The following is an 18,503-nucleotide window of genomic DNA, read 5'->3' as shown; positions in this document are numbered from 1 at the left end:
CTGCAGACTCTATGCGGACCTTCCCTCCCCATAGCACTCAGAACAGCCGCAGCCGCTCTGCTGCTGTGCTAGGGGCAAAGCTGCTGGATTTGTATTTAAAAGCAACAAACAGTGTCACAACAAATGAGATTTAATGAACCCTCTCAGCTGTCACCGACTGATGAGTTCTTGCCGTTATGGTTTATCTCTTGGCAAGGACCCAGATGGGACTATTTCTCAGCTAACAGGTGGTCCGTTTATTATTCCATAGGTTTGCTAGGAATCACAGTTATTTTGAGGAAGAACGGAATAATAAAATTTTTTTAAGTGATAGAGAATCAACACTTAGTGCATAAATGGATAACCATCCAACCTGCCCATATTTCATTTATGTTCTGTGGGTAAAAAAGCAGCGTGAACCATAAATCTGAAATGGAGAGTTCTCTTACCCTACAACAGAGCCTCGCTTCTATAAAGCCAAGTTGTAGGCAGACTCATGTAGCTGTGTTTTTCCAGTGTTTAGCTTAAAGTAGATACTAAATAGGCAAGTTCTGTCTTCAAATTCAACTTGTATGGGGCTCCAATGTTACAGTTTGTTGCTTGTAACATGTTCTCTGTGACAAATGTGGCGTTACAATTTCAGAAGTCCTTTTGTAACACACAAATATAATGTGGGACATCAAAAGGTTGGTAAATAGTATTATAAACCAACAAGGAGAAGAATCATCATCCTCAAATGGTATTTACTGGCATCCACTGTGACCACTTTCTGATGGTTAATTTTATGGGTCAACTTGACAGAGTCACGAAGTGCCCAGATATTTGGTTAAACGGTATTCTGGGTGTGTCTGTGAGCTGCTTCTGGAGGAGAGAACATTTGAATTGGTAGACTGAATAAAGCAGACTGCCTTTGCCATTGTGGGTAGGCCTCATTCAATCTGCTGGAGGCCTGAGGAGAACAAAAGGTAGAGGAGGGGGCAACTTGCTCTCTCTGCCTGACTGTCATGGAGCCGGGGTACTGGTCTCCTCCAGCCTTCGGATTCAGCCTCACACTGGAACTTCCACCACCGGCTCTCCTGGTTCTCGGGCCTTCAGACTTGGTCTGGAACTATACTACCAGCCCTCCTGCAGCCTGCTGACTACAGATCATGGGACTGCTGGGCCTCCATAATCACATCAGCCAGTTCCTTAGAATAAATCTCTTCATTTATAAACATACATACATATGACATTCACGTGCACATATACACACATGCTATTGGTTCTGTCTCGCTGGAGTACTCTAATACACTACTGAACTATGAATTAACAACTGTATATGCAGAATCTGTATCTTTTCTCCACTCCTGCCTTTCTCTACTCAAGGAATGCTGAGTGGCAAGAGTTTTGTTTAAAGCCCCTGGGAACAGAAAATAGAGGGCAATCATGGGCGAGGCTAGCTTTTGGTGACTTAAGGGCAGGAGGAGCACCTGGGCGGTTCAGCTGATCCAGCATCCCACTCTTGATTTCGGCTCAGGTCATGATCTCACAGTGTGTGAGTTTGAGCTCCACATCAGTCTCCATGCTGACAGCACAGCACGAAGTCTGCTTGGGATTCACTCTCCTTTTCTCTCTGCCTTCCCCCAGCCTGCATGCATTCTCTCTCTCCCTCTCTTTCAAAATAAATAAATAAAGTTTAAAAAAAAAAAAAAAAAAAGGAGTGCTAGGAAGGGGCCATGAGAGGAACCATTAAGAAATTGAGTTTGACCAAAATTTGTAATCTTTATTTATTTTTTTTGAGAGAGAGACAGACAGACAGACAGTGAGGTGGGGAGGGGCAGGGGGAGAGGTGGAGGGAGAATTTTAAGCAGGTTCCACGCCCAGCCCAGGGCCTGATGCTAGGCTGGACCTCACAACCCTGCAATCATGACCTGAGCTGAAATCAAGAGACAGACGCTTAACTGACTGAGCCACCCAGGTGCCCCCCAAACTTGTAATCTTTATATCCAATTTGCAAACACTTAAAACATACATTTTGCTTGGTCCCAATGGCACAGGTGTTTCTTTTGTTTGATTTCCTACTACATTTCTAATGAACTTGATATTATCCCAAACTTCAAATATTTTGAAATCATAACTTTGCCTTATACTTGATGTAATTAGGCTCCAGCTGTAGTTGGATGAAAATTCTACAAAATGAAAGACACAAATAAAAATCATCAAGTAGCAACTAAGTGCTACCTGCACAGACTCACAAACTAAGAGCTATTCTGGAAAATATAATGTCTTCTGAGAAAGATAAAACTGTTCAAACACACTATTTCACTGACCCTAATTTTGGTGCAAAACAACATTTGGACAGAAGAAGCCAGAAGAAAGCATCTAGTCGCATCTAGTCCTTTGTGAAAGAAAGAAAGAAAGAAAGAAAGAAAGAAAGAAAGAAAGAAAGAAAGAAAAGTCGCTCACCCCCAGTATAGCAAACCAAAACTTAAGTGCGGTTTCAGCCTCTCCCAGGACCGTGACCTTTTATCCAGTTGACCTGGAAGTTCCTGATCAACACCAGAGAGGTAATCTGCATGACAGACCCCGCCCCCCAAAGAAAGGTGACCTTACCTGAAACAATCTGCTCTCTGCAAAACTTCCTTTATCACTCCTTTCTCTCTATAAAAGTCTTCCATTTTGTACAACTCCTTGGAGCTACTTCCTATTAGCTAGATGAGACGCTGCCTGATTCATGAATCTTTAAATAAAGCCAGTCTCATCTTCAAATTTACTCAGCTGAATTTTTTTTTTTTTTTTTTAACAACTCCTAATCTCATATTCTTGGGCTCAGTGCCTTGGTGCCGTTGCTGTTGGTGTGTTTAGTTTTGACTAGGGGCTCATTAAGGAATCCAAGGAAAACTCTAAGGAAAAAAACCCCAGAGGTCTAAAGGCTGACAAAACACGTAAACAATCCCATTGCAGCTGATGCAGAAAACACTCCAGTGAGAAGACACCTGGGAAGCGGAAAAAGAAGATCAAGAAGGAGGGACACGACCGACAGCTCCTCTGTGGCTTCTACCTGCCATATTTGCCTGGCTGGTCCCCAGTGCTTGAAGTATCAGCTGCAGCTCTCTGACGGCTGTTGCTGCCTCTTCTCCACAGGACATGTCCGGCTCCAGCACCAGTTCCAGAAGGCCAACTCCTACCAAAGAGAGGCAGGGTCAGCCTGACCGCAGCTCTCCAACCTGACCTCCAGATAAATCAGGCTGAAGTCTCAGGAAAACCCTGCATCACTGATGGAGTCTCAACACGGGTTCTAGCCTTTGAATGGTTTCTCCTCCCCTTCAAATTTTGATTTTTAACTTTGGTTCTTTTAGTGTCTGCTTGAGAGATCGAGCTGCGGGGTCGGTGACGAGGTGGCTACATTTATCACATTTTAGGGATAGGTTATTAGCAGCCTGACGATAATCACAGTTATTGGTGGGTTATTAGCAAGCCCAATGGTAATCACAGTTCAGGCTGAGTTCTCGAGTCAGTTGTGCCAATACCAATGCTGATATTTGATCTGGATCTGTGAAACTCTTGGGCCTATTTCCTCAACTGATTTGGGAAAACTCTAGGGGGGAAGAGGGTTGGCTGGAAGGAAAGGCAAGAGAAAATCTCCAAGCCTACCTGCCCTGTTCAAATCGATGAGTGTCTGAGACCGCAGCTCATCGTGGAGGCTTTTGCCACTGTCTTGCTCCAGCTGGATCTGCTTGATCCTCACGGTCTTGGTGATCACCTGCCTCCATTTCTTCCCCACACAGACACTGTATGCCAGGCTCCCATTCACAGCAATCGGGAGTCTCTGCTGAGTAATTTGGTAGCCTGCCTGCACACAACATGAGTTACACAGTGATTAGGCCATAAATGTGAGCGGGAGTCCAGTTCACTATTTCTTTTTATGTCACTAAGACTAGAGGTTTACTTAAAAACACAACAGAAGAAAAAAGGAAAAGGAGAAGAAAATTAGTTTATGCAATTTAGCTGTAATTTAACCTGGCCTCTTCTGGCTTTTCCCCCTCCCTTACCTTCCCTGAACCTCCCCCAACCCCCAATCATGATGCAATAAACACGAATCCCATCTTCCCTACAAATTGGGGAATAACAATAATCTCATTGTCAGAGGCCTCTAAGAGAAGAATTTATTGTTTCCACTTAGCTCATTAGCCTAAACCCTGCATCTGATTACTGGGCTCTTGACAGACCCTCCTTATTAGGAAGTGCTGGCTAAGCATTTTGCCATCTACTCTCAGCGCGGGAGACAGCAGTTGCTAGTGCCTTTACGCTTGTTTTGTTCCTGCTCTTTAAGGGAACCAATCATGCCAGCTGCCCTCCATGACCCAACTTCCCATTTCCCTCGCTAGAAAATGCTGTGACACTCACACTCGGCTAAGAAAACATGTAGTACTAAAATACTGATGGATGTTGCAAGGATTCCCTCACCTCCTTCTAAGTAGAGGTGGAAGGACTTCCAAACACACACATGCATCAGCACACATTAAAGAGACAGGAGGTTGATATGGAGAACTGGAGAACAGAGAATAGCAGCTGAAGCCCCCGCAGTGCTTATGGGGTCCCAGACACTGTTCTGAGTTCTTCACACCATTTAATCCTCACGACAACCCTATGAGGGAGATACGGAGCAGGGAAGGAGTTAAATGCCTTGTCCTAAGCCACAGGGCTAGTAAGTATCCACGTCAGGATTTGAACACCGGATGGTCTGGCTCCACACTCTGCTCTTAGCCACCAGGCTGGCATTTTTCACACTTCCTCTGCATCAGGAGTCCTCTGGCAGGCTGGTCGAAACAGACTGGCCCCACCCGAAGAGTTTCTCATTCTGCAGCTCTGGGGCAGCACCTGAGATTTATATCTCTACCAAGTCCCCAGGAGATGCTGATCCTAGGGGCACGGGGACCGCCCTTTGAGAACCACTGCACTGGGTCAACTCTGTGCTGAAATAGCAAGTCGCAATGTATAAAAATTAAACTCTGAATAGGGTTGTTGAATAAAATACAGGATGCTCAGTCATATTTGGATTTGAATGAACTGTTTATTCAGATAAACAACAAAGACGTTTTACAGAAGTATGTTCCATGTAAAATTTGGCAAGACTAACTCTGGTTATCTGAGCCACCTGGGCCAGAAAGAACAGAAAGCCACAGATAATTAAAACATCTCATTTTAGTTGCATGCTAAGTCTCCCACCTTAACCGAACTGATTAGCACTCTCAAAAGATGGAAAAAAATGCAGTTTCATTCCCTTCATCCTACCAAGCGACAGAATTTGCTAACGGGTGGCAGCCAGAGGGGAAAGCAGCAAGCAAGCAATTGGAGAAATAAGGTTCCAGTCGCATTTTGTATTTAATTGCACTTGCACCCTCACCCACTAACAACCAGCTCACCCTCATCTTCAGTTCAAGGAGAATAACGGGAAGCAGTATCTTTGCTATCGTTTTTCTAAATCTGAAGAAAGGGCATACTTACTAATCAGAGGCTCAGATCAAATGAAATACTATTTTGGGAAACCCACTCAACGTTACAGTTTCGGTTCAGTTCAACATTATGAAAAACTGGCTCTACTTCACCCTGGCTTCTCCTAAAGAAGAAACTATAATTTTAAGGAAAAAGCAGGTTAATATTGGGTTTACTGCACAGACAATTACTGTCGTTAGTCGAGGCTTCTGGTTCATGTTTCCGCTTACTATTGTCCACTTATGTGCTCCTCGTGAGATGACAGAAATGTCCCTGGAGGAGACAGTCCTATTACTGGTAACTTCAACTTCAAAGAGGGAAGCTATCACTCCATCTGCAAAGCTACAGTATGCATTTACTGTTGCATCAGCCACAGAGTTAGATTTGACCTAACAGGCAATTAGCGCCAAACACCGTGGCTGGGCTGAGCCCGAGAACGCTGGCTTCTACTCCCCGTTCAATTACGAGGGAGCCGGCAGAAGCATGAGGCTAAGCAAGGAGTCAGCAATCAGGACAACTGCATCCAATCTAGTAAACATCGGGGGGCACCTGCCTTCATCAGGGCCAGGCAGAACCTCCCGCTGACACGGACAGAGCTCTGACTGAAAACATGAGAGGCGCGGCCCCCCTCCCTCGCGTCAAGCCCCCCAGCTCTGAGGCCGTACACAGGGCGGGCTGCCAAGCGTACTTACAGGGAGGTCTGCATAGAAGTAGTGCTTCCTGTCAAACAAGGACTTCTTGTTTATGTGGCAGTTCAGTGCCAGGCCTGTCATCACCGCCGCTTCGACGCATCTCCTGTTGAGAACCTATGGAGACACGACGCACAGCATCTCTCAGATCCAGTCTGAACAAATGCTTCTCCCACACACTGACATCCTCCCTGAATATTCAATCTGGCCCTTCAACAGGCATTATCTCTGGTTCTCTGTGTGGGCAGCTCCAGTTCGCAAGTAGGCTCTGATCCTCTGGAACCGGGAAAACTTTATATAAAAAAGAAAATGCATGCAGTGGTGGGTTCCACGGGGAACTTCAGGAACTGCCACATCAAAGTTAACAGGGAGGGACCCAGAAAAGCCCAGCAGGGTTACATGGAATAAACTTAATCCTAAAACAGAGCAAGGAATTGGTCAGAATACAGGAGAGGCACTGATTCCTAAGAGGAGGAGCCAAGAAGCAGCTCACCAAGCCACCTCAGCGAGGTTGGAAAACACTTCGCCAGAGGAAGAACAAACTTCTGGGAACTCCGGGAAAAATCTTCTGGAAAAACGGCCACAGCCATTTCCTCAAGGGCTGGGACATGGGGCATGCCTGCCTCCTCAGTTTCAGTCCAGGCCTGGTGGACTCACTAGAGGTACAGACCGAGTGTGCCCTGCACCCCGACTCTTCCTGAGCCTCTCTGGTCCTTCCAGGGGCTGTCGTACCTCACAGGTTCCTTCTAGATCCCACCCTATCCCACTTTCAGGAGTGAACGACCAAGAAATGGCTAGCAAACTTCCCAGCCCAAAAGGACACGAACAGCTTTTTAAAGAACTTCGGGGGGTGGGGATGTGGGGTAAGGAATAAGACCGGCAACTAGAGACAAGGTGAAAGCATTAAGTTCTGGAGTAAGCAGGTCCAAACCCCACTTCTGCTATGTATAAGTGTGTGAAGACTTAGTTTCCTCATCTCTGAAATAAGGGTTTAATACCTACCTTGCAGAATGCATAAAGTAACAGACAGAACATCTACTCCATAGTAAGAAATCCCTATCTAGTTAGTTCATTTCCCCACTCTGCTTCGGGAAAATTTTTGAAGATGAAAAATTTTTGTACTTGCTAATGAAACATACTTCTACTCTTTATTAGAATATTTATGATGTTCATTAGTATATTTAGTATACTTTTATTTATATAGGGCTTTCCACATCCACCATTTTATTTCAGCTTCACAGCAACCCTGTAAAGAAGGAATTTGTATTATTTTATTTCAGTAAAGAAAAAACTAAGACCCAGAGATCCTAAGAGAGTCACCCAAATCACTGAGTTGGCAAATGGTAAAGTCAGCTCTAAGGTCCACACAAGCCCTTGCCTAGTGAGTGACAAACAGAATCCCTGTGGTTTAGGGACCGGCTCTCCAGGCTGGAATAATGAGTGGGGAACTCCAGCACAGGCAGAACTTGATCAAACACAGATTTTGAAGACAAATCTGTACAACAGAAAGGTAAGAGGCGTCTCTACTCACTGCAATAGACCACCCCCAAAAGAGAACTCAAACAGTGAATCTCCCTCCTAGTAACATCATTATATGCATTTTCTTCAGAAACCAGGTTACAAAATGGACTTCTATTTGGATTTCTTCATTCTGGGGCAAGTAATATTGTTAGCTCTGCAGTAATAATGGTTTTCATGAAGAGATGTGGGGGGGGGGGCGGGGAAAAGGATGCTCTCTAATTATTGATGTTTTCACTTGTTAATGTTTGGTATTTTACTGAACAGTTGTTACTGCAATACAAATATAGCTGGCAGAGAACACTGCCAAATCCCAGCCTGATGATTTGGGTCAAGGCACACAAGAATGTGAAGCTCGTGTCCCAGCCCGGAGCCCTGCTCCTCCTGGGCTCTACCGTAGTGGGGGCTTGCTGTAAACTGCCTGTCTTGCTAATCCGTACCAGTTCTTGCTTTATTATTCCCACTGTTTTCTCTCTCATCTCTGTCGGGTCTGCCCCTCGGGGGGCCAACCTGCTTCCTCCTTCTAGACATGAAGAGAACCCAGCTTTGTTTTGCTTGCTCATTTCTGCACGTGCATTGCTAACAAACTCCCTGTACCTGGCCCTGCGAGGGAGTGAGGGGTTGTGGGTGATCACAGACTCCCACTGTGCCTGTGTGCACAAGAGGATGCAGGCATTTGAGAAACCATCAATTTCCAAAGAATAAGAATGCGGGAAAACACATAAACATTACAGCAATATTGAATATACTTTAATCTTTTTTTGATGATTTAGAAGACTTGAAGTACTTCAGGGTCAGAATTATAAGCATCAATCATCTCCACACTATAGCTGCACAGAGGGGCTAGTAAATAGAGAGTGCCAGTTAAAAGAATGCCAAGAAAAAAGAATTTATTATGATCTTAGTCAAGCTGCTTATGACAGATGGAGGTCCAGGTCAGCATGTTGCGAGAATGGGATGCAGAATTGGAAAATTCAACTTGGGCTGTCTTTATTCTGAGAAACTTCTGAAGTGTCTATAAAGTACTAGATTTTAGAGATACAAAGGTAAATAGGACTCTGTCACTGGCCTCAATGAATCTGTAGTGGGGACATGAACGTGCCAGCATCTCCAACATCCTTCTCAAGTTCACCTGCTATACTGGGAAGATCTTGCTAAAAATGTAAATCCTACAGCATTTCATTGCTTAAAATCACTCAATGGCTCCCAACGCCCACAGGCTAAGCTTTTATAAGATCCAGTTCCCACCCCCCATCTTCAATTTCATCTCCCGTCACATTCTGCTCCCCACCACCCCATATGGTCCATCACCTATACAAACCATGCTGACCTGTGGACTCTCCCTTTTCTCATTCCATTCAAAATCTACTGAGATGTCACCAAACCTGCGAAACTCTCCTTACTATTCTTCCCTTTGTATCCCTCTTGATCGTCTACACACTTCCATTTGTGCTAGTAATACAGTGGACTGAACTTATTTACATATATTTCCATTAGACTAATTTTCACAAGGATGGGAATTATCAGTTCATCCTTGCATCCCTGGAGCCTAATAAGGAATTGAAAAATAGCGGTGCTCAATTAATGTGTGTTGAACTCCAATGAGGATGGAGGTGATGCATATCAAGGCAAGGTTTCAGATGTCTCAATCTCCAGGCCTTCACACTGGTTTCTAGAAGTTTCCTGAAGCAAAAACCAATCATGTATAATGGGATCAAAGAGGTAACTTGAAAATCCAAAGAGCTAACTTCTCCCGAAGAAAGCATGTCCCAGGATTTTCTTTAAAATTAACATAAAGTGACTACAAAGGATCTCAGGTTTAGCCCCAATAGCTTTAATGCAGAAGGAAAGTAACAATCCTTGGAACTCACACAGCACACCGGTCTCAACTGAGTCTTAGAAGAGGCTTCGCTCTGGCTTCAGGAATGATCATCGGTGAGTATTTATTGCACACTGCATTGTGTCAGGAGGTGTGCCATGCACAACACATACGTTAGCCATTTAACCCTTTCAGTAATCATAGGGCATCTTACAGATAATGAAGGGGGTTCTAGAGATAAAGTAATTTGGCCAAGGTGACACATATGATAAGTGGCAGAGCCAGGAAGACCCCCGGAACTCCAGCTCTCAATTACGACACTCTACCTTGAATCTTCAAAGAATAAAGCGTACTGATAGCTATGTAAACTGCAAATACCTGGCTGTAACTCTGGAGCAGCAACTCAAACCAAACTCCGCTGTAGATAAGTTCAGGCAGGTATCGTTTCTAACATCTTTTTCTTAGCAGTTTTTTTCTCTCTAGGTTTGTTTTCAGAGGTTGAACTCCTAGAGAGCAAGCACTGTGTTCTTTTCAATTTGCAAAACAATACACAGTCTCCGGCATGTGGAAGATTTGGTGATGAGTGGACCTTTAGCAGGGGATGTTCTATTTCTAGGTTTCCGAAGCCCTTAGACACAAGTACCCACGAAATGATTTATAAAATAAGTGGAGAGGCTCTTTTATTTAATCAGAAAATAAGAGAGGCAGAGGTAGAAGAAACATGCATCAGACCTCCAAGGATACATTGTGACCCCAATTTGAGAAACAGTCTTCTAGTTTTAAGCAAGCATTTCCTAATCTCTGAGTAAAATGGACCATCATTTAATAACAACTCCCAACACATCTTCCCCCCCAACCGCCCCAATTCACCAAGCTGCACATATTCCACCTTCTCAGTATATCCTGACTCACCCCTCCCCACCACCCCGCCTTCCTCTCAAATCCTCTGGTTTAATTCAGGCCTCTATTCAAGCATCATCCCCTCCAACTGAGATTTCTGCACAAACCACCTGGCCAAGTTTGTCTCCCTCCATTCCAGCCCTCAACATCTCCTCCACACCCATTCAAAAGCAATCTTTCTAAAGAGGAAATCTGTCCATGCAATGCCCCTGCTTAAAAACCTTCTTCACCACTTCTCATCACTGTAAAGATAAAGTGCAAGTCTTTGGGGGAGTCTCCTATGTCCTTCATGATTTAACCCCTACCTTTCTAGCTTCCTCTTCTTCCACTGTCCCTAATCCCATAGACTCTCATGCAAACATGTATTTGACACCCTTTGTGCAGACTGCTGCTTCTGCTGGTAATGCCCTGTATTCTCATCCACTTGAACAAGATCTCAGCACCTGGCAAGCCTTGGATGTCCTGCCCCCACTGCAGTCTAGGTACTCCTTCTCCAGCACCCATGCACTCTGGTAAAGCACCAGCTTCCAAGCAGACTGAGCTCCCTGAGGGTAGTCAAATCATTTTATCTTATTCCTCTTTGCTCCCCCCCACACTTAAATGCAATACCAAGCTGATTAAACATTAACCGAGGTAATGAATAATTTAACATTCCCTTTATCAACATCCAAAAGACTATAAGCAATGAAATAAAAGCAAAATTGTTCTATAAAATATATGTGTCAAGAGATAGAAACCACCCTTAGTATGTAAAACAGAACCACCTGAAAAAAGAGACTTTATTACACAGATGACAAAGAGCTGGGACATCACAGAGGGCACTGTAATGCAATTTAGGAGACTCTCAACAGCAGGAAGCCATTTCTACCCCTTGATGGAGGGATGGGGGTGGGGAGAAGCAGCATCACTGGATCCGGAGCACAGGGCACCCAGAGGACCCCAGAAACACAGCAGACTTGTCTCCTGGGAGGTGGAGCCAGGGATGAGACCCAGCCACTACCAGAGGTGTTGCCAGAGGAGGCTAGGGAAGGAGAAATACCCTGTGGCTCCTTTCCTCCCACTTCCGGTCTTTTACCAGCTGAGCGGAGGCACCAGAAACAGAAGTGTGTGTGGGCAGTTCCCCAGTGATACTCAGCAGAGCAGAGGAACAGTGAGGTGTGATATGGGTATACACGGGCCACAACTGCACAGCAAATACACACATTTTTATATTCACTTCTGTGACTTTTGATAATAGCTAATATTTGATGCCACTCTCACGTCTATCCAATCAACATAAAACTGAAAATTTCGTGGACTCCTTTTTCACAGACTGGGAGCCAAAAAATCATGAAATGCTACTAATTTCTAAGGAACATCTGTGATAACTCAACTTGGGCTGGAACAAACTCTAAGTCTATATACTAACTATTAGGAAAGGATTTGCTAAGCAAATAAGCTGAATGAAGATTATATAACGCACTTAAGTCAATATAATATTCACTAGAATTTCCTGGAATTCTAGTAATTATAAATAAGTCTATTCAGTGAAGTCAGTCCCTGGGATCTATACCAGGAAATATTTTGTGATGCACTTCAAAGAAATAAAACTGCCTTTCATAACAATCTGTAATTCATACCATTTCTCTCCCCTTCCTACTTCATCCTTAACTGGTGATCCCCAAAGTTAGTCCAACTGGTATCAGTGCCTCCTTTAAAAATGGAGGTTAGGGGCGCCCGGGTGGCTCAGTCAGTTGAGCGCCGACTTCGGCTCAGGTCACGATCTCGCGGTCTGTGAGTTCGAGCCCCACATCGGGCCCCTGTGCTGACAGCTCAGAGCCCGGAGCCTGTTTCAGATTCTGTGTCTCCCTCTCTCTGACCCTCCCCCATTCATGCTCTGTCTCTCTCTGTCTCAAAAATAAATAAACGTTAAAAAAAAAAAAAATTTTAAAAATAAAAATAAAAATGGAGGTAACATGACAAGACTCGTGTACTCGCTGAAATTCTAGTTAGCACTTCTTTTGGAGTGAAGACTATAAGGTGATGTTTTACAAAAAGCCCAAATGGCATTTATTCTGTGAAATTAATGCTATATATGACAAATCTGATGATTAAGATACAGCATGGTAAATGCTTTAATTTATGGATAGAAAGTAATTAAGATTTATTAAGTAAAAATAAGGCAGTAAAATGGGCCTTTATCTTACTGCTAACCATAAATTTATTTCAAAACATGAACTCCCTCTAATTCATATTCAAAGAAAAAAACTACACAGATAAATTTTCCTTATGGTAGAGAAAACTGTTCCCCCATTTCTGCATCCCCACATCCCTTCTCACCACAGAGCTCTTTTATCATCACCCAAAACAAATACAAACACTCACGAGAGCTATGAAAATTAAGCTTGTGAAAACTGGTCAGTTAGTTAATTTTTTTAAAGTGAAATTTTACCATCAGAAGTTACTAGCTTTATGCAGATATTAATGTTTATAAGGATATACCCATATAAATATATGTTCTTTATGCCTAAACATGGGCACTGCCTAGGGAAAAGGAGAAAGAGAATGCTATATTTTCTTTTGTTTAAATCCCTCTTTCACAAAAGGGAAAAAATATCAAATATGCACTTCACAGGAAACAATTCTTGTTCCAAAGAAGGGTGTGGTTTGGCAGTTTTGACTGTTCTTCAGTTCCAAGGTTCCTCTTTATCCTCTTGCACCAATTCCACTCCCGACGTCTGGTCAAGATCAAAGGCAAGGATGTTGTGCTGGTCCAAAGTGCCAGAAGGCCCAATCTCCTCAGGTGGGATTCCATCCTCCTCTAGCCTCTGCCCACCTGGCAAGGGGGACCTGGTGCCCACAGTCACCACCAGCTATGGCTAGCCTAGACCACCTTGGTCTTTAGAGCTGGAGCAATCTCTCTTGCTTTTCCACAGACCACTGGCATCTAAGATCTGACATCTACCTGTGGATCGTACGAAAAAGAAGAAAAAACCTTGGCAACTCTAGACCCATCTCTAACCTAGTTAAAACTTCTCACAGGGCACAGCCTGGTTTGCTTGGACTTCCCTTTGGGGTTGGAGGCCAATGGCCTAGCTACTATATGTTCATTTGTGGAGTCTCAAGCTTGGTCACTTAGCCAAATCAGACAGGAAGGCTTAAGAGCGACTGACAGCCAGTAAAAAGCAAGATTGGGTATATATATTAAATTGGTCTCTTTCCCACAACATTTCCAACAGTTATTAATTTGGCATTACTCATTGCAGTCAAACTGATCTATGAGAAGACTTTTACTAATTGACAAACTGGGACAAAATGGAATCAGAAAGATCTGAATCTAATCTCTACTGTTACTAGCTGTGTGACCTTACACAAATTACCTAACCTCTCTCAGCCTCAGTTTCCTTATCTGTTAGAGAATAGTAATTTTGCAGGGTTGTTCTGTGAATTAAACAAAATTACTCAACACATGGTAGACATTTAGAAAATACTGATTTCAGAACTCAAGTGTTATTAAAGGCAGAATGCCCATCTCATTTGAATCTTTCATATGCAAGCTTTCCTAGGAGGCAAAAGATTCTAATGAGAAAAGGTCTAAACAGCTCCATAGATCCATTACTCTAGATTTACAATCAAAAGTAAGGCACAACAGATGCTGAAATTATGTATTATGTCAACATGCTATTTCCCCCTTAAATGATAACCAACACCTTTTGTGATAATTAGTGTGTTATCTTCAGTGCAACAGAGACCATATTTCTTAATGCCTCAGGAAACTTGTATTATTTCACTGTCTCTGTTTTATGGTGACCCAAAATTTTCCCAGATAACACTGCATGCATGCCTGTGGCTGGAAAAAACTCCCATTCTCAAATCAAAGGAGCTACCTTCTAACAAGTTGAATAGTTGTAAATTAGTTAAATGAGCCAATTTTTACCGTCATCTCATTGATGTCCACCACACATTTGTGGCTTCCTGTCTTCTGAGACAGTAAATATGTTTGAAATGCAGACAGGCTGGGGAGAAGAGATGTATGAAGAAGGCATGAAGTAGATACAGGAATAATGTTTAAGAAAAAAAATCACTGTTCTTTTTCAATAAAACTTTGGGATGGGGCCACAATCTTTACTGGAGAAAGATTCCCGCCCCCCCAACTCTGAAATTTGTCTTTCTCTTGTTTATAACTTTTAAGAATAAATATATTAATGTCAAAAAGGCTAAACACACAAACCCATTCATTTTAGATTGACCCCATACCGAAACTGCTGAGTCTTTTCTAATCTATCCTAAAATTTACTCACAAGATTATCTACCTGGAGAAATTTAGTGGCATGACAAACTGTTTCATATCACTGAAGTCTCAAGAGTAATCAGTGATAGTGGTAAGAAATTTCATAAGTCAAAAGCTCTAATGATTCAGAATGAGATCTACTTTCATCTTTGTATAGAAGAACAGTATTATGGTGAAAGATCTGACTTGCTGAGAAATGAAACAACTGGCCCGAACCAACCAAACTCTAGAAAGGCATTTCAGCCTTCATTCTTGATAAAAACCATCAACAAAGCAGGGATAGATGGAACATACCTCAACATCATAAAGGCCATATATGAAAGACCCACACCTAATATCACCCTCAAAGCAGAAAAACAGAACTTTTCCTCTACAGTCATGAACAAGACAGATGTCCACTCTCACTAATTACTATCTAACATAGTACTGGAAGTATTAGACTCAGCAATCAGACAACAAAAAGAAATAAAAGGCATACAAATCAGCAAGGAAGAACTCAGACTTTCACTATTTACAGACAAGATACTCTGAGGAAACCCGAAAGACCCCACCAAAAAACTGTTAGAACTAATACATGAATTCAGTAGTCGTAGGATATAAAATCAATGTACAGAAATCTGCTGCATTTCTATATACCAATAATGAAGCAGCAGAAAAAATAAATCAAGGAATTGATCCCATTTGCAGCTGTACCAAAACCTGTAAGATACCTAGGAATAAACCCAACCAACGGTCTGTATGCTGAATGAAAGATCTATGGGCTGAATACTATTGAACACTTATGAAAGAAACTGAACAGGGCACAAAGAAATGGAAAAACATTCCATGCTCATGGATTGGAAGAACAAACATTGTTAAAATGTCTATACTACCCAAAGAAATTCACACATTTAACACAATTCCTATCAAAATACTACCAGCATTTTTCACAAAGCTAATTCTAAAATCTGTATGGAACCACAAAAGACCCCAAATAACCAAAGCAACCCTGGAAAAGAAAAGCAAAGCTGGAGGCATCAGGATTCCAGACTTCAAGCTGTATTCATCAAGACAGTATGGTACTGGTACAAAAACAGACACACAGATCAATGGAACAGAATAGAAAACCCAGACATGGACCCACAACTATATGGTCAACTAATCTTGAACAAAGCAAGAAGGAATATCCAATGGAAAAAAGACAGTCTCTTCAACAAATGGTGTTGGGAAAGCCGGACAGCGACATGCAGAAGAATTAACCTGGACCACTTTCTTACACAAAAATAAACTCAAAATGGATGAAATACCTAAATGTGAGACAGGAAACCATCAAAATCCTAGAGGAGAACACAGGTGGCAAACCGCTTTAACTTCAGCTGTAGCAACTTCTTACTAGACATGTCTCCGGTGGCAAGGAAAACAAAAGCAAACATGAACAATTGGGACCTCATCAAGATAAAAAGCTTCTGTACAGCAAAGGAAACAATCAACAAAACTAAAAGGCAGACTACAGAATGGAAGAAGATATTTGCAAATGACATATCAGATAAAGCGTTAGTATCCAAAATCTATAAAGAACTTAGCAAACTCAACACCCAAAAAACAGATAATCCAATTAATGGGCAGAAGACATGACTAGACATTTTTCCAAAGAAGACATCCAGACAACTAACAGACACCTGAAAAGACGATCAACATTACTTATCATCAGGGAAATACAAATCAAAACCACAATGAGACATCACCTCACACCTGTCAAATGGCTAAAATTAACAACATAAGAAACAGTAAGTGTTGGTGAGGATGTGGAAAAAGGAGAACCCTCTGCATTGTTGGTGGGAATGCAAACTGGCGCAGCCACTCTGGAAAACAGTACGGAGGTTCCTCAAAAGGTTAAAAATAGAAGTACCCTATGATTCAGCAATGGCACTACTAGGTATTTACCAAAGGATACAAAAATACAGGGTACATGCACCCCAATGTTTATGGCAGCATTATTAACAATAGCCTAACTATGAAAACAAAGAGCCCAAATATCCATCAACTGATGAATGGATAAAGGAGGTATGGGGTGTGTGTGTGTGTGTGTGTGTGTGTGTGTATAAAGGAGTGGTATATATAGGTATGTGTATACATACACAACGGAATTTTACTCAGCCATCAAAAAGAATGAAACCTTGTCATTTGCAGTGATGTGGATGGAGCTACAGTGTATTATGCTATGTGAAATAAATCAGTGAAAGACAAATACCATAAGATTTCGCAAACAAAGCAGATGAACATATGGGAGGGGGAAAAAAGAGAGAAGGAAACAAACCATAAGAGACTCTTAATGATAGAGAACAAACTGAGGGTTGGCGGAGGCACGTGGGTGGGAGATGGGCTAGCTGGTGATGGGTACTAAGGAGGCCACTTGTGGTGAGCACTGGGTGCTGTATGTAAGTGATGAACCCCAGAGTTCTACTCCTGAAAGCAATATTGCACTGTATGTTACCTAACTAGAATTTAAATAAAAATTTGAAGAGGAAAAAAAAAAATGCTAGCTGGGTATTCACTAGTGGGATGGATAGGGAATTTGGTGGAACAAGGCCTGTGAATACCAAAAGCAAAGTCCTACAGGCACATGTACCTGCTGCGTTCATCAGTCCCTGATGAGTGTCCTGAGGAGCGAGCCTTTGGAGGAGTCTATCAGGATGTACATTTTTAGGAAGAAAAAACTATCTTTAATTTTATGTACCCAACAGGAATACATCTCCTTAGAGGCTTCATGGCAAGCCATGAAATCATGGAGGTTAACAAGTAAAAGAAAAAGAAAAAAGCCAAGCCTTCATAGGGCAAAACACCCCATTTCCTTAATCATGTTTGCTTTAAAAATAGATTACAAAAGAACTTGGCCTGGACTTTTAAAAGAAGGGAAGGGAAAGGAGAAAGAAAAAGGAAGGAAATGATACCAAAGAGACAAGAAAACTAGTTGCAGTATGTGATCTTTGAATGGATCCTGGCCTGGGGAGAAGAAAATAAAGGATAATGCTGAGGCAACTGTGGAAACCTGAGTATGAACGGTGTTTTAGAGAACAGTGTTGTATCGCTGTTAGTTGTGATCAGTTCTCAGTGAGCAGAGAAGAGGAGGTTTTTGCTCCTTAGGAGAGAGATGCTAAGGTATTTATGGATAAAGTGCCATGATGTCTGCAACCTACTCTCAAATGACTCATCCAGAGGGAAAAACAATCTAGGTGCAGGATGGATGTGCACTGTACTATTTTTTCAACTTTTTCATAAGTTTGAATTTCTTCAAAATAAAAAGTGTGGGGGCAGGAGAAAGGAGTAGATAATTCTACCTGAGAGGATGGTGAGATATTACAAGCCATAAGAGGGAGAGAGAGCCTGGAGGAGACAGGAGCTATTTAAACTGATGCTAACTCATAAACTGTACATGTGTATCAGAGGCTTATATTCACTGCTGCTGAAAATCAGCTGTGGAAAGGAAAACATTCTAGATACTGTATCTATCTAAAACTTTCCTATGCCAACATTAAGTGGGACATACTAAGGCCCTACAGAGGTGATGAAGTATGGTGCAACCCTCCAGGAACGTGAAAAATCTGTTGACAGGAAATTCTCTACTATCCACATGTAAGTATATAAATCCTGCATATAGGCAACATGTTTGCAATCAAGAATATGGAAAGACAACTTGTTTATTGTTTTTTACCTGGTAGGTAAATTATTTTCCCCAACTATATATTTTCTGGTTGAAAATACTTCCAGCTTCCCCCAAAGCTGTGTGGGTATCTTATTTTCTGTTGATGCTTCCATTCTGTTGCTTCACTATGTAAATGTACATGAAATTTCTCAATGTGTGCTTCTCTGAAAG

The 18,503-nt window shown here is 42.3% G+C and overlaps 1 protein-coding gene across 1 annotated transcript in view; it reads right to left on the bottom strand.

Moving 5' to 3' along the window:
• The window catches only part of GATB (glutamyl-tRNA amidotransferase subunit B), an 84,736-nt gene that overhangs the window by 46,485 nt on the left and 19,748 nt on the right, over positions 1 to 18,503 (bottom strand). The window contains exons 3-5 of the mRNA XM_042935308.1: positions 6,147 to 6,260; positions 3,613 to 3,811; positions 3,020 to 3,142 (exon numbers count right to left, since the gene is read on the bottom strand). Coding sequence (XP_042791242.1) covers positions 3,020 to 3,142; positions 3,613 to 3,811; positions 6,147 to 6,260 — 436 coding nt within the window. The remainder of the gene's footprint in view (positions 1 to 3,019; positions 3,143 to 3,612; positions 3,812 to 6,146; positions 6,261 to 18,503) is intronic.

This window comes from Panthera leo, chromosome B1 (assembly GCF_018350215.1).
Source record: "Panthera leo isolate Ple1 chromosome B1, P.leo_Ple1_pat1.1, whole genome shotgun sequence".
Taxonomy (NCBI): domain Eukaryota; kingdom Metazoa; phylum Chordata; class Mammalia; order Carnivora; family Felidae; genus Panthera; species Panthera leo.
Note: the sequence above shows the minus strand (reverse complement) of the source record. Positions and strands in the feature narration are given on the sequence as shown.